The following is a 26,091-nucleotide window of genomic DNA, read 5'->3' on the forward strand; positions in this document are numbered from 1 at the left end:
GGTCTCCTATATTTCTAGTTCAGGGCGAATGTCAATGGAAAAGGATTGGCTATCTAACAATTATTGGAGTAGTTCAGATCGTGTGGGCGGTGGGGTAGCCTGGCGGTTAGAGCGTTCGCTCGTCACGCCGAAGACCCGGGTTCCATTCCCCACTTGGGTACAATGTGTGAAGCCCATTTTTGGTGTCCCCCGCCGTGATGTTGCTGGAATATTGCTAAAAGCGGCGTACAACCAAAACTCAGTCAGTAAAGCGTCCGCTCGTGTCCCCCACCCCGATATTGCTGGACTATTGCTAAAAGCGGCGTAAAACCATACTCACTCGCTCACTCAGATCATGTAAATACTAAGTTAAATTTCTTGACAAAATTCTTTTTTGCCCATGCCATTCCGACAGAAACTCCGATTTACATGCATAAAGAAACAGATCAGCTAAAAGGGGAAACACCACAAAGCCTTATCTTTTCTATCTGTCAATAAATGTCATCGTAGCCCAAATGCGTAGATCGATGCTCATGCTGTTGATCACAGGATTGTCTGGTCCAGACTCGAATATTTACAGACCGTCGCCATATAGCTGGAATATTGCCGAGTGAGGCGTAAAACTAAACTCACTCACTCACTGTCAATGAAATATACTAGCAAGGAAAATACAATACACACTAGTGTTCTGATGACGATAGATTTGATACGGGTATGACAGTCCATACATGCTTCATATCAGCGAGTATCTCACAACAATACTTTATTTTATTTCTACAATACTTTCGACAGTTTACACTGAAATTTTGCACCGAAATCTACATCTGTGTTCCTCACCGTGATATTGCTGGAATATTGCTTAAAACTGCGTAAAACTAAACTCATTCACTCACTCTTTGGAGTCACTCAGTCTAAGGCACGGGTTACAACGGATGTCTCCTGAGACAAGCCCCATATGGGTACAATGTGTGAAGCCATTTCTGGTGTCCCCCGCCACGACATTGCTGGGACATTGCTAAAAGCGACGTAAAACTAAATTCATTGACTCCTTAGGCGAGTGCCATGGTTCGAAATATGCCTTTGACTTGCCAGCAGTGAATGGATGAGATGGTAATATGACCTATAACCTTCAAGCGCCTCATCGACGTCTTTGATTGTATACTCCACAGGGAGTTGAGCATACAAATCGAGTACACACTGATCAATTACCAGGGTTTCTGACTTTGAGACTACAAGAGTCTACTTTGAGACTACACGCTATTTGTCGTCGTCGTTGTTGTTGTTGTTGTTGTTGTTGTTGCTGCTGCTGCTGTTGTTATTGCTGTTATTCTTTTTGTTATCATTATTATCATATGCTACAATATATAATATACAATGTATAAGTATAAAAATGAAGAATACGTTATAATTATAGTAAGGTCAAATGGTACATTATTGACTATTGCTTATTCTGTTGTTGTTTTTCTCGTGTCGTTTAATGTTTTGTGTAAAGGACACGAGTTTCCAAAAGTTATCGGGCATACTATCTGTCATACATAATTGTTGTATATAAAACTTTAACATATATGGAGTGAGTGAGTGAGTATGGTTTTACGCCGCTTTAAGCAATATCCCAGCAAAATAACGTCAGGGGACACCAGAAATGGGCTTCACACATTGTACCCATAGGGGAATCGAACCCGGGTCTTCGGCGCAACGAGTGAACGCTTTAACCACTAGACTACCCCACTGCCTAATGTACTAGGTTCTGTAATATAGTTTATATATAACAATGTATATGTCAAACTACGACAGCATGACATTGTCAGCAACTTATGTCGGTTTTATTATCAGTAACATATTAATTTCTGCACCAGGCAGAGTCATATCTGTCAATTGTTCCACGTGTACAACATAACGTTAATAAATCTAATTACTTATCCTGTGCGAGTCGGTAAAATATCCCGTTATCACACACATCAGCGCCGAATACTTTAAACCAAGAAGCAATGGACGCTCTGCAAGCTGAAACTTTGGGAAAACATTTAACGACACATCAAGAACAGCGGGTGCCGCATCTCGAACAATTATGTTTGTTGTACACGCGGGAGTTTTATTAATGATTACAAATTTACAATGAACATGGGTCACTTTTGAAAATAGCCCTATCATTTCCATATTATCCCTTTCATTCAATCTGCCTCTCCCGCGGGGCTGGCGTATTTGGATGGCAGACCCCGAGGGACCAGAAGCAATAGTAATTACACATCTGACGTGATGGCGGACTCTGTGAGTGAAACTTGTATGTAATTTGAGTGATCAATCGGGCCCTACCGTTCCGGCGACACCTCGCTGAGATGTGGGAAAATGGCCTTTCGTTGCTAGTTGGGGAAAGTCTATTAAGATCAGCGATTAGGAATTAGGTACTGATGTTCACATTACGTTCATTCCTGATCAAATTAATTGGAGACTGGCAACGTCCTGATAGAGGGCAAGGATGAAATTAATGCAATCATTTGAACATTATGCCGCTCTAACAAAACACGAGAGAAAATCTTCCCTTCAAATCAATGGAGGAAATCGCCCACAGAGTGCTGTAGGGAGCTCAGCTCCAATTGAGAGCTCCATCAGGACTAGGCTCGTTCTCACCCCAGGCTATGTCTTACCGGCGCCAAATGCACATTGGGGGCTATTTAGCCTAAAATAGATCCCTAAAATATTCATGCTCCTTTGTCTAGCACTTCCGAGAAGAGGGTTTTACCTGTCCGTCATACAGTGGCTTCTCGAAATGAAAATGTCAGAGGCCTGCTGGTAAAATGTCGTCTGCTCTGTACACCTGCTTGTCAAATTTCGCGCGGCCGGACACTGTCAGGTCACATAAAGTCCCGTCAAAGCTTAAATATTATCTTCGATTACCATTCACCGCTATTAAGGGTAATTGTGATTAGGCACGTCTGGAAGTATATTTGTCTTGTAGATCGTCAGAAATGTTGCTAATCCCATGTAATTGCTCCGAGATCAATTATCTTCTCCGGTGCAATGTCGGAAAAGTGTTTTGCTTCCGGAAAGCATTCGTCGATTTGACACCCTGGTGTCAGAGATTAAAAACTATCTATCCAATGTATGTAGAAAGAAATTACAACCACGACAGAGGTGAGTGTGCCTGTCCAATTGTTGTAAGTCAAAAATACTTAATCAATGGCTGAGCTAGATCGTATGTCAGACAGTGCGCCGTGTTGGGCTCACTCATAATGCTTACGATGTGAGAAAGAAAAAAAATTCTGTCACAGTAGAGTTTTAGGTTGGTTAGTTTATGTGAAAGAGAAATCTATAGAACTAGATATAGATGTATCGTCTTCTTGATTTAGGTGTTCATCAGACGTTGAAAGCGTTCTCTTTGGAATTAACTCAAGTGAACACTTTCGATAACACCTCGTGTCATCACTGATTTTCAGTTGACTATTTAAATAATTTTTAACGATGTTTTGCCTCTGACGCCCATCGAATCTGTGGCGTCGGGTAATCAAGGCTGGTTATTATCTGGCGTTGACACGATGTATTAAATAAATGAACTTGTTATAATTGTATTACTACTCTATAAGTAGGTAAACAGGCGCAATGTATAACCTATCTTTGAATGATGTGCAAGGCCAACCCACCCTAACTGATGGCTTCATACACATTTCACTCGCGTTTTTACTTTCAGTTCCATTATAAGAGTTAATGCTTGCAACGAACTGTTTTCATTGGGTGATTTTAATTTTCTTTTTTTCTTTTTTTTCTTTAATTTGTTGGGGGAAGGGAAGGGGGTATCTGATTGGTTGTCGTCCATGAGCGCATACACAGTTATGCCAGCGAGCAAGCTAACTGTTAGCAGGCACCAGTTTCGCAAAGAGGTATATTTTTTAATTCTTTCAGGTTCTGAACCATGTCGGAACCACGATCTAAATGAAACAGAGATGGATCCCGTTTAAATGAACAACAAGTAATGGAAGGGTAAGATTTGGAATGTCCCAAAGACATTGGGAGAACTTATAAATAAGTTATTTTAATGGAATGGAGATTCGATGAAATGGGTCTTTTATGTTCAATATATTTCATAATATGAAGTTTACATGATATAAGGATCACATGACCACGAAAATGATTTTTATAAATGTTCGACGTTCGTATGTTTTCACGAGACTGTATTTTTGGAACAGCGTTAACAGTGACCACCTACTTCAGGTTTCCATTGGGAAATCCCCAGCAAAAATATGTACAGCGTTGTTTTTCATCTTCAGACCCTTTAAACTTGAACTCGGCGTTTTCACTTAGATTGGAAAAGTGTTGGACTACATGATGGTGATCGGTCATTCCGCGACCGATCCTTGAGAACAAAGACATATACAATTAAACTATCAAATTCTTCCGATATATAGATTTACTTCAGTATCTACTTAACGCAACACCTTTGAATGATCGATCAACTGACGAAGAATGACATAATCGACTATGCTTTCACTTATACCTTCCAAAACTCACCCCGTCACTTTGCCCGCGTCGGCCATTTTCACGTTCTGTACGTCAAGAAATTGTGACCCTTGAAGGTCCGGGTTAGAATGTGCCTTCAGTGACCCATGCTTGTCGTAAGAGGCGACTAACGGGATCGGTTGGTCAGGCTCGCTGGCTTGGTTGACCTATGTCATGCGCAGATCGATGCTCATGCTGTTGATCACTGGATTGTCTGGTCCAGACTCGATTATTTACAGACCGCCACCAACTTCAAATTCCTCATGTCATCATCAGATTGAAAACTTATCAATAATTTAGCTAGCTATATGTATCATGCAATGTATCTGAGATGTTAGAATTATTAATTTGTACTGTACACATCATGTTTTGCCATGTAACCTATGTATTTATGTAGATGGCCTACACTTCTGTAATAAAGAATTGAATTGAACTAAACTGAACAAGAATGAGTGCGTACGTGAGTTTGGTTTTACGCCGCTTTTAGCAAAATTCCAGCAATATCCCCCGGGGGACACCAGAAATGAGCTTCACGTTTTTTGTACCCATTTGGGGAAACAAACCGTCCGTTTGACGAGCGAACTGAAATATATATTACCATAGAAAATGTAAACATACTGAAGTGCCTGTCCTGTGTAAAGGAACTATTCTTTTCACGATACAGCTGGAATATGACGGTCAGTGTAGACATGATGCCACCGAGTACACTCAGCTGATGGTTTAGATGCAATACTCTGTGATTTCGAGGGATTGGAGTAAGTGGTGCTTCAAAAAAATATTCTGCTGTCTCACTGTCTCAAAAATAGAAGAAAAACTAAAATCAAATCCCGAAAAAAGAACTGACGAACCCGATTTGTTCCTCGTCGTTTAACAACTGTGCGTCATGCTATGTACACGTCCTCATGTGTGTTTAACCACCGTGTTTCATGCTATGTACACGTCCTGTGGGATGTGTTTAACCACTGTGTATCATACTATGTACACGTCCTGTGGGGTGTGTTTAACCACTGTCTATCATACTATGTACACGTCCTGTGGGATGTGTTTAACCACCGTGTGACATGCTATGTACACGTCCTGTGGGATGTGTTTAACCACTGTGTATCATGCTGTGTACACGTCCTGTGGGATGAGTTTAACCACCGTGTGTCATGCTATGTACACGTCCTATGGGGTGTGTTTAACAACCGTGTGTCATGCTATGTACACCTCCTGTGGGATGTGTTTAACCACTGTGTATCATGCTATGTACACGTCCTGTGGGATGTGTTTAACCACCGTGTATCATGCTATGTACACGTCCTGTGGGATGTGTTTAACCACCGTGTGTCATGCTATGTACACGTCCTCTGGGGTGTGTTTAACCACTGTCTATCATGCTATGTACACGTCCTGTGGGATGTGTTTAACCACTGTGTGTCATGCTATGTACACGTCCTGTGGGATGTGTTTAACCACTGTGTTTCATGCTATGTACACGTCCTGTGGGATGTGTTTAACCACTGTGTATCATGCTGTGTAAACGTCCTGTGGGATGTGTTTAACCACCGTGTTTCATGCTATGTACACGTCCTGTGGGATGTGTTTAACCACCGTGTGTCATGCTATGTACATGTCCTGTGGGATGTGTTTAACCACCGTGTATCATGCTATGTACACGTGCTGTGGGATGTGTTTAAATACTGTGTATCATGCTGTGTACACGTCCTGTGGGGTGTGTTTAACCACCGTGTGTCATGCTATGTACACGTCCTGTGGGGTGTGTTTAACCATGTATCATGCTATGTACACGACCTGTGGGATGTGTTTAACCACTGTGTGTCATGCTATGTACACGTCCTGTGGGATGTGTTTAACCACTGTGTATCATACTATGTACACGACCTGTGGGATGTGTTTAACCACTGTGTGTCATGATATGTACACGTCCTGTGGGATGTGTTTAACCACTGTGTATCATACTATGTACACGTCCCGTGGGGATGTGTTTAACCACCGTGTATCATGCTATGTACACGACCTGTTTGATGTGTTTAACCACCGTGTGTCATGCTATGTACACGGCCTGTGGGATGTGTTTAACCACCCTGTATCATGCTATGTACACTTCCTGTTGGGATGTGTTGAACCACCATGTGACATGCTATGTACACGTCCTGTGGGATGTGTTTAACTATACTGTGTATCATACTATGTACACGTCCTGTGGGGGGTGTTTAACCACTGTGTCTCATGCTATGTAGACGTCCTGTGTGATGTGTTTAACCATCGTGTGTCATGCTATGTACACGTCCAGTGGGATGTGTTTAACCACTGTGTATCATCATATGTACACGTCCTGTGGGATGTGTTTAACCACTGTGTGTCATGCTTTGTACACGTCCTTTGGGATGTGTTTACCCACTGTGTTAAGTGTTAAGTGTGAGTGAGTTTAGTTTTACGCCGCTTTTAGCAATATTCCAGCAATATCGCTGCGGAGGACACCAGAAATGGGCTTCACACATTGTACCCATGTTGGGAATCGAACCCAGGTTTCGGCGTGACGAGCGAACGCTTTAACCACTAGGCTACCCCGCCGCCCCACAAAGTGTTAAGCCTCCATGTAAAGTGTTTAACTATGAAATACCATTGAACTGCAGCTTGCTATGCAGATTTATTCCATCGTATTGAGCGTCCGCCACAAAATATCTGGAATGACTTAACCAGGCTTTTAATTGTGATGTATGAAAAGCTTAGCTGTAAGTATAATGTGTTCAAATTGCATTTGAATTGAATGTTCATGCTCTTCCTGGGCAATCTTGGCCCCATAAGCTTGGTGATGGCACTTTGTTCGTCATGAGGGCAATTCAGGATTACGAAAATCGAAATCATCCCTCTTGTCATACAGACCTGTACAGAGATTGGTACAGAGGAGGTATAAATCCATACGGCGCAATACAATGATTGATCAATTGTTACTTTGATTTCCAACTCTGGGGAATAGATGAGGTGAACATATTCGTTACCTTGGCATTGTAGAAAAATGGGGTCATCTGTACATCTAAAACCGATGTTTTAAACTGATAAAACTTTATTTCATTTAAACTTAAGAAGTACAAAAGACATGTCCGTTTTCAAAAAGAAAACACCATCCGTGATATGGCTGGAATATTGCTATAACTGACTCCCTTACTTTCACACTAAGTAGGTTGTAATACCGTTATACCGATTCTTGAAATAATGAACGGCTTCATCAGATTTAAAGCAAAAATACCAGAATAGAAGAGAGTTTACAAGAGCACAACATCCGGTTTGGGATATTTCAAATTCGCGTTTCTCCTGTAATCATTAAACTACTATAAGCTGTTACCAGCCTTTAATATTTAGGGGATAAACATTCTATGTTGGAAAATCAGAGGTATATAACGAAAATATAGTATCTCTAAATTTGATTTAAATCTGAAGGCGTTATATATCTCTGAATGATTTTAATTAACCAATCACAATCCAGTATTTACTGAAGTCATGTACCTAGAATATTTCATAACAAATTAGATGAAATGCTGTTTCAGTTGACTGCAAAATCGAAATGTGGTCACCAATGAAAAGTTAATATAATTTTACGCCGCCTTCAACACTATTCCAGCAATACCACTGTGGTAGAAATCACACCTTGCAGTCATATGGTGGAATCATACCCGGGTCTTCGGCGTGACGAACAAATGTCACAAGTGATACATGTATATTATTCATATAAAGATATCACATGGCCCTGTCCTCTGATATTTAAATACGGAAATATCGCCATGTAATGGGACACTCATAGTAGAGCAATGAGCCCGCTTTATTGCGTGACAAGTAAACAATATGAATATGCATGATTGTATTTAGGAAAATTGTTGATCCTGTTTTAAGTGCTACATATTAACGCGTATTATTAATCGGGTCAGAGTCTCTTTGTTCCATACCACTTTACTTAGGTACTATACAGCAGGAGAAACACATCTCTGGTGTCTCCTTCACTCACTCACTCACTCACCCACTCACTCACCAACTCACTCACTCACACGTTTATATTTACGTGACATTACTACCACACGGTAACTCTGACATTCTTAGATATATGCTCATGGTTATTCACACTTCAATGTTGGTGCTTATTCTGTGGGATAAATCTTCGTCCAATGGAATTTACGTGGCATTACTATCACACGGTAACTCTGACATTCTTAGATATATGCTCATGGTTATTCACACTTCTATGTTGGTGCTTTTTCTGTGGGATAAATCTTCGTTCAATGGAATTTACGTGACATTGTAATTCTGGCATTCTATGATATATAACCATGGTTCTCAACAGTTTTGTGGGAGTGCCTGTTCTATAGGATGAATTTTCGTCCAATGGAATTTACGTGACATTTCTGTCACACGGTACCTCTGACATTCTCTGATATATGCTCATGGTAGTCACACTTCTATGTTAGTGCTTATTCTGTTGAGTGAATTTTCGTCCAATGGAATTTACTTGGCATTACTATCACACAGTAACTCTGACATTCTCTGATATATGATCATGGCTATTCACACTTCTATATGTCAGTGCTTATTCTTCGGGGTGTGTCTTCGTCCAGTGGAATCTTCAAATAATCCGGACTGGTTATTCTCTGGCGTTAAAGTTTTATACTTAATTATGTGCTGATTATTGTATAGATGCGTACTTGGGCGTGATGGGGGCTATTACAGTTTTATCGCGTTTGTTTCTTCTGACATTTTATTCTACTTACCTACAGTTAATATAACCACTTTCGTGTAGGAACCTAATGTCAACCCATCCACCCTCACACGTTCAGCTGTGTTTTGTGAGGCACTTCAGTTATGGCAACTCTGAGCATTCTAATAAAGTCTATATATTTTCCTTAACGATACCCCTTTGTCTAGGATATTTCTCCATCTAAGCAATTAACTTGTCTCCAGGGACGTCTGCGTTCACGCAAGCTCTTGCCAGTAGTCAGAAATTAAATATGTATCGAAATCCGCTTCGTCTTGATTCGATTTTTTTCCGGAGCCTGTTAAGTTTCTGACGGATTATGAGAGTGGCACGCCACGGACCATATACCGATGTGCAATTTAAAAGAAGCGCAAAACCAATAAGCACTGGGGAAAGCGGATTTGTGATATTATACGAATGTCGACTTGTAAAAATACAATTTTACAATGTCAATGATTCATATCTATAAAAATAAATTTGCTACGGGAGTTATCAATTTGTATCATTTTGATTATGCTGAATATGTGAAATTTATTTATTTATGAAACAATGTATACGAGGGTTTAGGAAACAGATGGTCGAGTTGTCCAGGTTGTTGCTATTCACTATCACAGATCTGGGTTTGAATCCGAGGGTTTGGACCGTTTCACCTCCCACGACATACCAGGGCGTCGTTCCACAAAACGAGGTGAGGTGAGGTGAAATTGGGTTTAACGTCGTACTTGAGAATATTTCGCTCATATGACGACGTGCATGCGTGTGTATGTGTATGTGCGGCTGCTTGTACTACCCCAGACTTAAGCTGGTTTTATAGTGCTAGCCCACTGAGATACCACGCCGCAGTGAAGCATGAATACCCCACTCAGACATATAATACTGACTCCGAGCCGACCAGTCCTTGTTGTACCTATTAATGCCGAACGCCAGGCAGGGACCAACAAGTACCATATTTTAACGTCTTTTGGTATGACGCGGTTGGGGATCTCCGGGCGGACGTTCTAACCACTACACCACGGAGGCGGTCTCTACAAAACGATCTTAGCACTACGTTGGTCGGTCGTGTATGTTTAATAATGGGCGTTACGATCACCTTAGCGTTACGATCACCTTAGCGCTACGATCGCTTCGAGAAACGGGGCCCAGTCCCTCGGGGGTATAGGCACACGGAAATACTACTGTCATGATATATCTGGTGAAAAATAAATGCAACAACAATGCTTGATCCCTAACTTCTAGCGAAACCTGTCATTCAGTCAGTCAGCATGCGACTAAGTGTACCATGTTGGATTCAAACCACTGCCCTCACCCACACACAGTGATACAGAAAAAGAGATTTTCCAGGTGCGATAAAAACCGGACAATGCAGTTGTAAGCGTCATTCCGTAAGCGTCATTCCGTAAGCGTCATTCCAAAGCATCTTCACGACCCTACATCAACGTTTTGTTTTTTTGTATATTTATATAGCTGTAGTGAGTATATTTTACTCCTGGCACAATGTTGACATTATTTGCACACGAAAGCACCCGCTCATTATAGCCGGCACTAAAGGGATGGAAGAATGTTCTGTTTGTTTCATATTTTATGTGCTTGTTCTGTTGAATTCAAGATACTTGTATCTCCATTACTAAACCCGTCTTGTCCAATTGTCACATTATTTATTCAATAACATGACATTTTAGAATTAAAATGTTATCATAACAGCACAAAAAGATGAAAAACGTTTATAATAAAACGTAATAATAGGAATATAAGGTGGCTTTCTATACCTCCATCAAGCCATGACTCAGACGCCAGACCAACATTTGCCGACATACCTCTTAATGTAACTTTTTTTAATTGCAAAACTTTTATGATGTGTACTTTATACACTTTAAATATTACAATTCAAATATTTTGTGTTTATTTTCCGATTTTTATTGCTTTAATAATATTTTCTTAAAGGATTTTAAATGCGCATTTGCCGCTCTGTGAAACCTAGCTGTATTGTGCAAGAGCACATGTTACAGAGATCTGTAACATCAGAAGAAAGTTGCCGCTCAAACTAATGAATACATTCAAAATGTTCGCCACTTTATTTGCTTTTATCAAATCAAATATTGTAATATTTTCCTCACGGATGTAATAATTGGTGTTTGACAGAATGGAAACTGACAGGGAGGAGAGTCAGTCCGTCAGCCAGAAACTGATATTGAGATAAAGAGCCACGGCAGTTATCATTGTGAATTTCAACGATCGGAAAATGAGCGACATTTAAACTTTATTGTTGTATAATCACTTCCAAACCAGCAAGGAAATTCGATTTGTATTGACTGAACAATTGCCTCAAGTTATAATGGTCTATAACAAAGGGAAAAAACATCATAGATACATTTGTCCGACAAGGGTACAACATACATAATCTAATCCTATTTCATTCTTTCCTAACCTTTCGGATCTCGTTCTTGTTTGAAAGCGACATTCAGAACCGAGGTTATTAAAAATATTCTCGGACGAAAAATGCCTCATTAATACACGGCTAAATGACCAACAATATTGGCGAATAATTTAAAGCTTTTTAATGCACTTTCCCTCGGATAATTTGCCAGACGGGCTGTTAATACGATTGCAGGTCGCTTGCACCGATCGATTACTTTAATTGAAAAGCAAACACATGCTAACCCTTGCCAACCCCCATTCTGTTTGATTACATAAAGGCGGGGCCTTGGCGAAGGGATGTAATCAGCGTCTATCCTTCAACTCTGCTAATAGCGCCAATCAGGCAAATTTGGGAGTTAAACGTTGGTTTAGAACAATATATCCCGCTTGAATTGGCTTGGACGGGAGGACATCTTCGGACTGGAGTTGAGAGACGGACGGCAGGAATCGCTCCCGGCGTCTGGATTGTTATTGGAAGCTGGGAACGATCCGGCGAAAAAAGGCATCTCCGAGATTTTTGACATTGCCAAATAGATTTTTTCGTAGCCTGGGAGAATAATGTTAGTTGAAAACTCAAAACGTTCTGACGTACTCAGTCCGGATATGTCGGATTCTGAGAGTTCTACCTCCAAAGGTGAAGAGTCAGACGGGCGGGTGACATCAAATTGTGAACCGGATAAACGGATGGAATCAAGCAAATCCTCCAAACACCTAGCGTTTAGTGTCGAGAGGATTTTGGGAAGTGAAACGAACTTTGTTAAAAATAGCGACGATGTGGAGAAAAAATCTGACATTTCTGATAGTGCCTCACATTCGGACGTAGTGTTTTCTTACAATAAGTTAAACACAACAGGAGGCAGTCATGTGGAGGTTTATGGTCCGCCATCTGGGAGACCGGTGTGGCCCGAGCTTTACAACTACATGTGTCCTTGGTCAGGCTTACAACGAGACAGACATGGCAGTAAGTCAGTTTTATATTTCATGTATAATTGTATTAATTTGTGAATGCTGCATATGGTATTGTCAGTGTATTGCACTGTATGTTTTCTCTAAGACTGGATAGCCTACGACAGTGTACGTATTTCTTATAGTGGGTATTCTCTCCCAGTAACAAATACAGTTGTGAATCTGTCATGAAAATCAGATATACCTTTTTATGGCGTTTTATTTTTCAGAATACTTTTATTATGAAAATTAAGTTAGGAAATTAGAGGCTGAAAGATAAATATATCACAAAATAATGTTTTTTATCATTATTAAGTTGAATTTTATTCATTGACAAGGTATGTAGCGAAAATCTCAATAACTGAAGTAATAGAAACAATTTCTCATAATTTTAAATCAGATATATTTCACTTGACAGGCATGTGTGCTGTATGTTGTATAGATAGGGAAAAGTAAGTGTTAACACCATTACACTGCAGTGTGAGAGACAAAGCTCTATTTCCCATTTCTTTCTATTCTTCTGTTTCTGTGTGTTGTGAAGAAACGTGCCAGCTAACGACAACTGGCTGGCTGTCACGTGTAAATTCTATTGTTGTACTTATTAAGGAAATTAGCGACAGACATTGTCTGCCCTGTCGTTTAACGGCGTTTATTTACTTCCCTCTCTTACAGACCCGTCAACAGCGATTGTGTAAATTCATTTAACCATCACTCTGTTTGAAAATGAAGCATTTTTGCCAAACCAAACCGTTTTCTAAGAAACATTTGTCTTGTTACATTCTTTTGATTTACCACAAAAACAGATATCCGTTAAATTAAATCTATCAAAGCGTTGAAACATTTATATCATGCCATACTGATGCACTTATAGCGAGATAAGGGCACGGGAAAGACTGTTGTTTTCATTTTTGAAATGTTTATTGAATTAAAAACCAAAACATCAATGATAAATCATTTCAATTTTAAAATCCCATAATTCAAATACTATTCAAAGCGTTAAGCGCATTCCAATGTTTGGCTTTTCTAACCGAAAAGGGTACAGACACAACACTTTGGTTTCATGCTTGAACCCTGTTCTTAATTTCATTTGATGAACGTTTCTCCATAAACCTGAGATTATTGATTTAAATCTATAATAGTTCCTTGAAGAATGCATAGACGCGTCTCGCTGTCACTCACGGAGAAGAAACAGAAACGCACCGACAATAGAGGACACTTCAAACACGATCTTTTTGTTCCGGATTCGTTATTCGTACGCATATAGGAGTTGTTTAAATTGTTTATTTTTTCTCCCTAAAGAAACATGTTCTTATCTGTCTCTCCAAAGACACGAGATCTGTATTTACAACGAACATCACTTGATGATTATTATTGCTGTAGAAATGACAGAAAATCAATAATTTTTCATTTTTCCTCACGGAAAAGAGCAATCAGTTAATACTGAGTCTCCGTTGATATTGCACCTCATTCTTAATCTAACCATGTACGCTTGACAGAACTGATGACTTGGTAATATGAAAGAATAACTTTGGCTAACAAGCAAAGAACTGAAACAGAATTTCTGCTGTACGTTGTACAACTGAATGTGAGCTCAGTTAAAGTTTCGAGATTATTGTTGAAATAAATTAACTGTTTATGTCATAAATGGCAAAATGCATTTTAACGGACACTGATGAATCGTTCTTGATACCCAAATAATATATTATTTAATATATACATGTTTATGACAGTCATACTACTCGCTGTCAGCTGTGCGTTTAATCATTTTATTGTATTTATAGCGTTATCAGGTGTTCATAATTGCTGTATGAAATTCTGGAAAAAACATATTTTGATTTGGCAAATTATTATCAAGTTGTATTTTATTACAGTGGTCAGACGGGTGGGTCATCCATACCAAAATCGTACACCCCCGAAGCGGAAAAAGCCCAGAACAGCCTTCACCCGTCAACAGGTAATGGAACTAGAGAAGAGGTTTTCTCGACAGAAGTACCTGGCTTCAGCTGAAAGGTCCAGTCTGGCCAAATCCCTGAAGATGACCGATGCCCAGGTGAAGACGTGGTTCCAGAACAGGAGGACGAAATGGCGGTCAGTGCAGTTCTATTAGCTTGAATTAGGGCCAGTGATAAGAGAGAACCAGTCTTCTTGAGGAATATGAAATAATTACACAATCTTTGAACTTTATAAATATTTTTACTATCCTGAGTTAGGGCCAGTGATCAGAGAGAACCAGTCTTCTTGAGGATAATGAAATAATTACACAATCTTTGAACTTTATAAATATTTTTACTATCCTGAGTTAGGGCCAGTGATAAGAGAGAAACAGTCTTCTTGAGGATAATGAAATAATTACACAATCTTTGAACTTTATAAATATTTTTACTATCCTGAGTTAGGGCCAGTGGTAAAGGGAGGACCAGTCTTCTTGAGGATAATGAAATAATTACACAATCTTTGAACTTTATAAATATTTTTACTATCCTGAGTTAGGGCCAGTGATAAAGGGAGGACCAGTCTTCTTGGGGATAATGAAATAATTACACAATCTTTGAACTTTATAAATATTTTTACTATCCTGAGTTAGGGCCAGTGGTAAAAGGAGGACCAGTCTTCTTGAGGATAATGAAATAATTACACAATCTTGAAACTTTAAAACTATTTCAGAGAGACTCTTTTGGGAATTTTAGTCCTATCATTTCACACGCATTATTACACTGTATAATCAGTGTATGCAATATCATATTCGGTGACAAAGTTATTCATTGAAACATGGCATTCATCAGTAATAGTTATCAATAAAATTTGCGTTTTCGAACAATAGGTGCATTGATTGTTATCGATCTCGATCATAATTTCTCTAACATACGGAACAGAAGTAGTGATGGAAAGAAAACACTTCGGTATTATGTATTGTTAGAAACCGCAAGAATATGAAATACAGATGATGTATTGATATGTTCACACCACGACATATACAACATTTAGATATAATATATTTAATAATATCAAAGTATAAGTTTCATTTGTCTTAACATTTCAAAGATAAAGGTTATACATTTGTCATATCCAAAAATGTATTATTTAATCTCATGACAAATAATATAAAAAATATCCTTATGTCATTACAAGTAAAATGACATGAATGTTACACGAACTGGAGTCAATAAGCATAAAATATTATCACAGAAATACAATAAACCTTAAGTTTAGGTATTTTCCTAGATTTGGGAAGTTTCATAGTAACTTCACCACTGACTAATGAAATTAAAGTGTTGTGCGTGTCAGTACAAATAACATAATGCCGTTGGTCATTCTAAATAGAAGACCTATGTAAGACACCACAGGAATAATTATACATTAAGTCTGAGACGTCATTGTCTCAGGGGATTTCATACCCGTATCCCTGTCAGTCGTAGTCGAATGTTGTCGGGTGTAGCCAGGTGCAGTCGGGAGTGGTCGGGTGCAGTCGGGTGTATTCGGGAATGGTCGGGTGTATTCGGGAATGGTCGGGTGTATTCGGGAATGGTCGGGTGTAAAAACACTGTAAAAAAATAAGACTGTTGATGTATGAATATTTATCGACTTCGTTTGATATTTGCAAGACAAATTTATTGCCATAATGCTCTTATACTGCACATATTTGATTTTAGACTACTCCTATGGGCTCTGCATGCGCTTAAATATCCATCCGCGATCGTCCCAATGAAATTCAAGTGCGGATTCTTCGAATGTGAGACTTCGATTTTTCGTGATAAAGATCCGCATACGAGACGTTTCTAATTACATCGTGATGATGGGACTAAATGCTCACTCGTGATCGTGTAGAAGTGTCACATGATTGTATGGCTTCCCTCCAGTACAATTGACAGATTGTACAATATTGTCGTGAAATACATTGTTCTGAAACAGCAACATGACCACAGCGGTATATGTTATTGTATCTTCGTACAGCACCATAGATCTGGTGAGTTACCGACCTGCCGTCACGTTGCAATTAATAACTTACCAAACAAAATATAACGAGTTTTCACTGTGTCTGTAATTTAAATAACGAGTTTTCACTGTGTCTTAAATTTAAATTTAAAAATAAGTAAATAGAAGTAATCTACATAACTATGATAAAAAAATAATTGTGAAAACGATCATGTGTTAAAACACATGTCCATGTAATTATAACCAAGTCTGCACAATTCAGATAAAGCTATTTTCTGTTTTATGTAAAAACTTATAGACATGTTGTACGACTCCTGTCACAATTCAGACACTTTCACAAAATCTATAAATTTCACAGTGGAAAGCTTTAACATGCTAATGCTTAAAAACTTTCTCAATATTAAATACAAGTGTGATTAACATTTAAATTTATCGTAAATCTTACGTTACCAACAAAAATATCGATTTGAATATAAATAACCACGAAGAGCTGACGCATTGCAATCTAAAACAATTATGATAATATAATTCACAATCTCTCGGCAGGAATATGTAGTTGGGATTTGTTCGTAATCCCCGTGGTACAACCAGTCAAGTCATTTTCAAGTGGCATTTGTCATCCTCAAGGCAAAACTATCATAAATCGGATAATTTACCAAAACAATTTTGCAGATGACATATCTTCGCCGTGTTAGTTGAATTATGAACGAACTGATAGATTGTTCAAGTCGACCGGTCCTTGTTCAGCAGAGACTGGTTTTAATGTTCGTCGACAATTTAAATCAATACGTTAAACAAGCCCCCCCGGGACTCTTCCCACAGGAGCTACAAGTTGGGATGTGAAATTAGGAAGTGTAAGTTGATAGTACACAGCTAATTGTTAACAATATTAACCTGATTTAAGCTCTGTTAATTTCGAAGTGATGGAAATATGATACAGAAAATCTACTTTAGCGAGTTGTCGTTCTGTGATCATTGATAGAAATTTTATACCTTTAGAATCATTTCAAGATCGGTGATAGTTTATTCATTACTTTGCGCTTTTGCCAGACAGTTTAATATATTTAAGTGGCGTTTAGTTATTGCGGCTCAAATACGGGAACCTGTAGAGGTAACGGAGGTAACGGAAAGAGAAGTCCAGGCTTACCAGTCTTCACGAACCAATGTTTTAATGAGAGGTGTCTAACGGATCACGGGGTTCTTGCTCGCTGACTCAGTTCATGCATATCATCATTGTATAGATCGGTGCTCATGATGTTAATCACTGGATTGTCTTGTCTGGACTCGATTACATGCCTGACATATTAGAGAGTGTGACCCGTGAAGGTCCGGGTTAGAATATTGGCCTTCAGTAACCCATGCTTGTCGTAAGAGGCGACTAACGGGATCAGGTGGTCAGGCTCGTTGACTTGGTTGATACATGTCATCGGTTCCGAATTGCGCAGATCGATGCTCATGCTGTTGATCACTGGATTGTCTGGTCCAGACTCGATTATTTACAGACCGCTGCCATATAGCTGGAATACTGCTGAGTGCAGCGAAAAACTCAAATCACTCACTCACTATTAGTGAGTGCGGTGTTAAACAACATACAAACCAAGTACCGAAGGGAATACCATCTTCTCTAGATTGGTACTAATAAAATGGGTCTGACATTGTTTAACGTTACCGTCAGTACATTATGACACCGCTTGTCGTTAACACACTACTGATTGCTAAAAGCGGCGTAAAACTAAACTCACTCACACACTAACACACTACTGAAGGCACATACAACCCAAAACCAACTCGCCAGAAATATCTCACACAGTTGCCTGAAGAACCTCTTCAGTATGAACTTCAGGGTATCATTGAATAACTTCTTCAGCATCAACTTCAGGGTATCATTGAATAACTTCTTCAGCATCAACTTCAGGGTATCATTGAATAACTTCTTCAGCATCAACTTCAGGGTATCATTGAATAACTTCTTCAGCATCAACTTCAGGGTATCATTTAATAACTTCTTCAGTATCAACTTCAGGGTATCATTGAATAACTTCTTCAGCATCAACTTCAGGGTATCATTGAATAACTTCTTCAGCATCAACTTCAGGGTATCATTGAATAACTTCTTCAGCATCAACTTCAGGGTATCATTGAATAACTTCTTCAGCGACCGCCTCCGTGGTGTAGTGGTTAGAGCGTCCGCCCGGAGAGCAGAAGGTCGCGGGTTCGATCCCCGACCGCATCATACCAAAAGACGTTAAAATATGGTACTTGTTGGTCCCTGCCTGGCGCTCGGCATTAATGGGTACAACAAGGACTGTTCGGCTCGGAGTCAGTATAATGTGTCTGAGTGGGGTATTCATGCTTCACTGCGGCATGGTATCTCAGTGGGCTAGCACTATAAAACCAGCTTCAGTCTGGGCTAGTACAAGCAGCCGCACATACACATACACACGCATGCCCGTCGTCATATGAGTGAAATATTCTCAAGCACGACGTTAAACCCAATTTCACCTCACCTCACTTCTTCAGCATCAACTTCAGGGTATCACCGAATGACCTCTTCAGCATCAACTTCAGGGTATCATTGAATAACTTCTTCAGCATCAACTTCAGGGTATCATTGAATAACTTCTTCAGCATCAACTTCGGGGTATCATTTAATAACTTCTTCAGCATCAACTTCAGGGTATCATTGAATAACTTCTTCAGCATCAACTTCAGGGTATCATTGAATAACTTCTTCAGCATCAACTTCAGGGTATCATTGAATAACTTCTTCAGTATCAACTTCAGGGTATCATTGAATAACTTCTTCAGCATCAACTTCAGGGTATCATTGAATAACTTCTTCAGCATCAACTTCAGGGTATCACTGAATGACCTTCAGCATCAACTTCAGGGTATCATTGAATAGTTACGATGGGATGTATTAACTGTCGTCATAACCCAGTCGGAAAAGGTTCAGATGTAAACCTCGTGACTTCTCATTTATCACAATAATAATTATATACACAACTATGTAAGTATAATAACATTTATGACGTTCTGGTACATTAATAACAATATCAGTTGTGCTGGTAGCAGGAGTAGTAGTAGTAGTAGTAGTAGTAGTAGTAGTAGTAGTAGTAGTAGTAGTAACAAAAATAATGATGATGATGATCATCATCATCACAGTATTAATGATATAAACACATGTGTAAGTATAATAATAATATAATAATAATATATAGTAGTAGTAGTAAGAGTAATATAATAATAATATATAGTAGTAGTAGTAAGTATAATATAATAATAATATATAGTAGTAGTAGTAAGTATAATATAATAATAATATATAGTAGTAGTAGTAAGTATAATATAAATAATATAGTAGTAGTAGTAAGTATAATATAATAATATATATTAGTAGTAGTAGTAAGTATAATATAATAATAATATATAGTAGTAGTAGTAAGTATAATATAATAATAATATATGTAGTAGTAGTAAGTATAATATAATAATAATATATGTAGTAGTAGTAAGTATAATGTAATAATAATATATAGTAGTAGTAGTAAGTATAATATAATAATAATTTTTAGTTTTTGTAGTAGTAGTAGTAGTAGTTTTTCTTTCATCTATAAGTAATAATATTACTCCATATCAAAGACGATCTTCCTTACTACGGGCGTGAATTATTGTTACCTTATGATTATAGTGCTGATGATAATAATGATGATGATGACAATGATCTGCACCATGAATGATCACACTCATCACGCTGGATCAGCTAAACAAACACGGTTGGAGTTTTCTCTTCGATTCCAATATTGCGATGTTAAGACGTTCGTGGAGAAATATCCTGGGGCCTAAAGGCGGGTTTGTTTTTGCTCCTAGAACTTCAAAACTTCTTCAATACTTTGACGTTTCAAACAACGATCCTACACTTTGCCGGAATAATGTCTCACCTTTTTAGATATATACACATAGATCACGATCTAGATTACTGGCACTGCAATACATCAAATCAGTAATAGTCTTGAAGTGCAGCAGAACATTTTAAAGTGCCTAAGAGCATGGAACTCATTTAATTGTTTTTCTCCTAATGCACTCAGTAGGGTATTGAAAATATATGTTACACATTATTCGATATATGAAGCATTATTGTTACTCTTATCAAGAGGGTTACATGTATCTACTTGGAGATATAGTGAGGAAGACTATACGACTGCAAGGATAGCAACGACCAAACAATAGCCTATCGTCTCAACAACTACTTACGATTAGTTGCTACTCACCTGATGTTATTGTCTTGACAACTACTTATAGTTTGACTTAGAATGATAGGTTAACATGTTCGATTAATTAAACGCTTGACAGGTTACCTATACAGTACATATATAATTATATAATATTTATGAAAAGGTATAAATCAAATACGTCATCTAATCTCGAGTCAAATAATCGTTTACATGATGCGTGAAAACATTAAAACACGTACAAGCAAGTAAATGCTCTAAGTTGAAGGTAATACATCCAAATGAAAGAGTTTGTTTTCAATCTGCATTTCTGAGTTAATAAGAAGTTAATATGTAAATAAGAACTTATTTAGCATAGTTTTCCTTACTTCTGTTTCAGTTACATGAAAATGTAAAAATGAAAATGCAAGTGATAAAAAATATAAACAAGAAATTATGCTTGACCATAACGACTCGGCCACAGTGCGAGTGTATTTGATGTGAGTGAATGATAATAGTTTTACGCCGCTTTTAGCAATATTCCAGCATATCAAGGCGAGGGACACCAGAAATGGGCTTCACATATTGTACCCATATGGGGAATCGAACTCGAGTCTTCGGCGTGACGAGCGAACGCTTTAACCACTAGGATACCCCACCGCCCCTTATTGGATGTAATCAACTGCATTGAATATATGTTAGGGTGTTATTATCTAGAAACTTCATCCCCGGTGTAAACAAAGCTATTTGAAATCGAATATATTCATGGCAATTATGTAAACCCTCTTCATAACATGGTTCTATTCAGTGTTCTGTCTCCGTCCACAGACGCCAGACTGCTGAGGAGCGGGAAATAGAACGCCAGGCAGCTCAGAAGTTCCTCATGAGTCTCCGATCTGAGGAGGGGAGTCAGATGTACCCGCCCCTGTGTGTGCCCCCTCCCAACCCCTCATTCCGACTGGTACCCCCGTCAGTAGAGCGGAGTCTGGAGGACTCCCATACATAGCCCCAGGGAGGGGTAGTGAACATTGTGATGTTGAAGGCTTACTTGTTTGACGTTCATGCAATCATGGATATTTGTTTGTATAAAACTGTGTATATACTGCGATATGTATAGAAGATTTTGACATATGATTTATTAGCTGTAGACTGAAGGCGAAGGGAATTCCTCCTTATTCACAACGATTGTCTTCACCCTCATCGATGGATTCTGCTGCTGGACGTTGGTCCTTTTCTTCACAGCATCGCTCACACGGATGTTATTATCCTATATTTTTGTTAACATTTTTTACGTCATTAGTTAAGATTTCATTTGTATACATTTTTATTACCATCTATCTTCATCGATTACATAACCAAAAAATTCCCAATTCTATTTACTTGTGTTATTCGTACACATAGTGTATGTGGTATGCAAGTAAGGGCATAATTGTACCCTTACATATTTCATATATCATAAATTTATATAACAATAATATTATCCGAGTTCAATGATGACGGAAGTAATAATTTTAAGTTTCATATACAAGTTTGAAATGAGTAATTTAACCTCCAATATGGGGAATATGTTCCGACGAAAAACTTATCTTATATACAGAAATAATTTATTTGGGATAACCCGAAGATGCACATACGTGTATAGATGTATTATAAAGTTTTGTCAATAAAGTTTTATTCACTTGATTTGCAAGTTTGTTGTCTCTGCTTCAACAAACATAAGCTTCATACATACATGTGCATATTTTGACAACGGTGTTAAGGCTAGGAAACCACTGTCACTTAATCGTTACCGTGGTCCTGGGTTCGAATCCCAGATTTTCCCCTTTTCTATGTTTGTCGTTGATAAAAGGATATGTTAATGGCCAGTGTTAGAGATGCAGTTGACCACAACGACCATCGATCACATATTGTTTGGCAGGTAAACTCAGGGAGGTGTACATACTCAAAGCTCTTCAATATTTTATATATAAGTTGCTGGGCAAAAACTGACTGACTGAGTACGGTTTTACGCCGGTTTTAGCAATATTCCAGCAATATCACGGCGGGGGACACCAGAAATGGGCTTCACACATTGTACCCATGTGAGGAATCGAACCCGGGCCTTCGGCGTGATGAGCGAACGCTTTAACCACTAGGCTACCCCACCGCCCCTGCTGGGCAAAAGGTATGCACCCATTTCTGAACATAAATGGTTATGCAGTGGAGATGTATTCATGTAGGTATCTTAGTTTTGCTTTGAAACTTAGCTTTGTCGTGCATCTGAGAAGTGTTGCAGTCTAGTAACGATGTGATGTCGTTTCTAACTTTTTTTGCTCAAATCCAATTTTCAAGAGTAATATTTCTTTTGCTTGGTAGTTTAATGTAACTTTGAAGGTTACTAGGCAGACACAAGGGATATCAAAAGAGTATTTTCTTGCATTTTGTAACGAAATATCGTAAGAATGTGTATTTCAGATGTACAATAATCACATCCGTTAATTGTAAGTACAGTTGTAAAAGACGCTCATGATATAATGTCTCATTAAAACAATTCCATGCATCCAAAACATACATGCTTGTCATACGATACATACCTTCGTGACAAAATTACAACTTTACCTAATCCATACACAATGCCATATCACGTGGATTATGGGCAAAACAGATATCACATCTGAAAATAAATGTAAATATTTTATATCAAATAGCTAAAAAACATATACCATGATTTGTTCTATTTTCTACTGCCTGATATGATCCGATGACTGTTTACATTGAAACACCCTGGATCTTCCCCGATTCCTTGACCATATTAAGCAAACCCTCTATAGTATTGATCCAGCATCTTCCCTTTCTGTGTATCCCCAAACATCAGCATAACATGACATATACGAACAGAAACTATTCTTACCAATAAAAACAAACATGACCAACAAGTTTAGTACTCATTTTCCCGAACACTGATACACAAAGCAAACATGGCGCAGACTCTAACCTGATATTCTTCTTGTTTGGGACATGCCCAATTACTTAATGAAATTACCATTTATTAACTTTCCTTTTGTTAAATAAGAAAGCCTTGGGGTTCGATATATCCAGGACGCTATTGTGTTATGAATTAATTACAAATATTACCCTGTCTGTCTTTGATATTATCGTTCAATTTGCGTTTGAACCCATCTAAAATTGGGATCTTGGGACCGCAAAACGTGAACTCTTATGATCGAACTTATCCCATTACCAACTGATCGATGTCCGCATTCAGTTCTGAAGTCGTTATTTGCAAAAATAATTCAATTTCATATTTTTATGTTACAATTGTCGTTTTTACGCTCCCTTTTATTATTTAACTAGTGCGCATGGCCTTTTCGTTAGCTGGGCCAAACGCTCCATGCCCGACTAAACGGTGCAAGCAAGGTTTCCCCGAATTCACTTTGTACAACTAAAAACGACACAGTTTCTCTCAAGTGATTAATCTTGTAAATTGTGAACAAAAGCCCATTCAAGCTGGCCCACAAATGGAATATTAAATGCTTTTCTATCTGGCCTGCGTTAGACCGGTTCCACGACTATTACACTGTCCTAAGGGATCATTTATCAGACACTGGCAAATTACGAAGTCTCCAATCCCCTTTCGTTACAATCTCTTACTTGCAAGCCCTATCTTTGTAATTACCGTTAAACTAATATATTCTTTTCCACTAATACAAGCTCAACCCTCAACGGACTAGTTGATTTAATTAAGAGTCGTTACAGTCTGACTGCCCCGAATAGGCCATGCTTAGTAACACATGTGCGACGGTGGCAATTAGAGAGATATACCAAAGTCAACTAGTCCAATAGACATTAGTGTTAGTTATCTCACTGCTGCCATTAGACCTCGACACGCTACAGGGTAATGAAACACCCAAAATATTTGCCAGAGTGGGTTCATCAATTATATTCGGTGGTTCCACTCATAAAAGAATTATTTTGGCGGGACCATCTGCCTTCCGCAGTCTTCAGCTTTGAAGCGAGTCCTCGTCCCCATTAGGCTAAGTGTAGCGATAAAGCTAGCCTGATGGCCACCTAGCCGTTAACTTCGCGGAGAAATTTCGAAGTTGTCAAACTACACTGAGTGTCTGACACTTTTCTGCTGAGCGTTGATGATCACTATAAAGATAAACACTAGTGAGGAAGGGGTTCAACAAAGCCTGCGAGGAGCAGTACTAAAGCATTCTTATGACGATCTGGGCAGCGTGGGTGCGTCTCCGCGATGACGTCGGTCATGAACTGAGCTACGGATGAGAAGAGGCGACCTTTTTCATATCATATATTTTTACGATTTTTGTTGTGGTTGTTTTCATTTGTAATAGTGGATTTGAAGCATCACAATCAAAATCATCATTATCATCTGTATAATTTACAATTATTTTTATCTTATCTAAAATATTTACCTATATTTAGTATGAAATATCATGAGAATTGTGCTGCTTTAGTCATTGTACATTCAAACTGTACTCTTAACCCCACCCCAATATGGGCGTAAAACTAACCTCACTTACCTAGTGGTTATCATATATTTTTAATAAAAGCAATCAAGTAAGATTTCACATTGCATGCCTTTAATTTTTTTTCCATTTTGAATATATATATTTACGTTGGAAACGTAATCAGTACAGACGTTTTCAGCATTAATCATTGTTCGAAAACAGCTTGTTTTGAAGAATATATACATATTCCAATATATTTCCAAAAGCTCTAATGGATACAATGCTGTTCATTGCAGAAGAAAACGCCTGTAGGCTATTTCAAAGAAATATCTTTTACCTAAAAGAAACACTTTCCCCCAGATTGAGGACCCAGTTTGATGATGATGTATATAACATCCACAGCCTGTATTTCCAGTATAACACAACTAGGCAGTAAACACGTATGCAAGTCAGTATTTAAGCAAACATGAGCAAACAAGGGAAGAAGATCGAGGGTCCTTGTTGTTACCCTGTCTCGCTCGGCATTTAGAGGATAAAACAAGGACAACTTGGCTCAGTTTCAGCGTACTGTGAGACAGTGCTAAATCAATTCCAAAACTGCCGCATGGATCACACACACACACACACACACACACACACACACACACACACACACACACACACACACACACACAAAACAAACAAACAAAACACACACACAAAAAACAAACACACACAAAAAACAAACAGGCATAACAACATATCAGCAGCATCTCTGTTAAGAATAGATCTGTGTAGACAAAGTCCAAGCACCACACAGAGGAACACCTACACACAGACAATATCACAGTGGAATGTTTACACACACACAATGCCTTAACTTGGCACAGGGGAATGTTCACACACAATGTCTCAGCTTCACACTGGGAATATTTACACA

General features: G+C 38.5%; 1 protein-coding gene across 1 annotated transcript; it reads left to right on the forward strand.

The window, feature by feature from the left end:
• The first annotated feature begins 12,040 nt into the window (after nucleotides 1-12,040).
• On the forward strand, nucleotides 12,041-22,404 carry LOC124272609 (homeobox protein ceh-19-like). The gene is made up of 3 exons (XM_046707807.1): nucleotides 12,041-12,593; nucleotides 14,449-14,665; nucleotides 21,550-22,404. Exons 1-3 carry the CDS (start codon nucleotides 12,191-12,193, stop codon nucleotides 21,725-21,727), a joined length of 798 nt encoding a protein of 265 aa, XP_046563763.1. The 5' UTR covers nucleotides 12,041-12,190; the 3' UTR covers nucleotides 21,728-22,404.
• The last annotated feature ends 3,687 nt before the right edge of the window (nucleotides 22,405-26,091 follow it).

Source organism: Haliotis rubra, unplaced genomic scaffold, assembly GCF_003918875.1.
Source record: "Haliotis rubra isolate DU_JTF1 unplaced genomic scaffold, ASM391887v1 Scf171, whole genome shotgun sequence".
NCBI lineage: Eukaryota > Metazoa > Mollusca > Gastropoda > Lepetellida > Haliotidae > Haliotis > Haliotis rubra.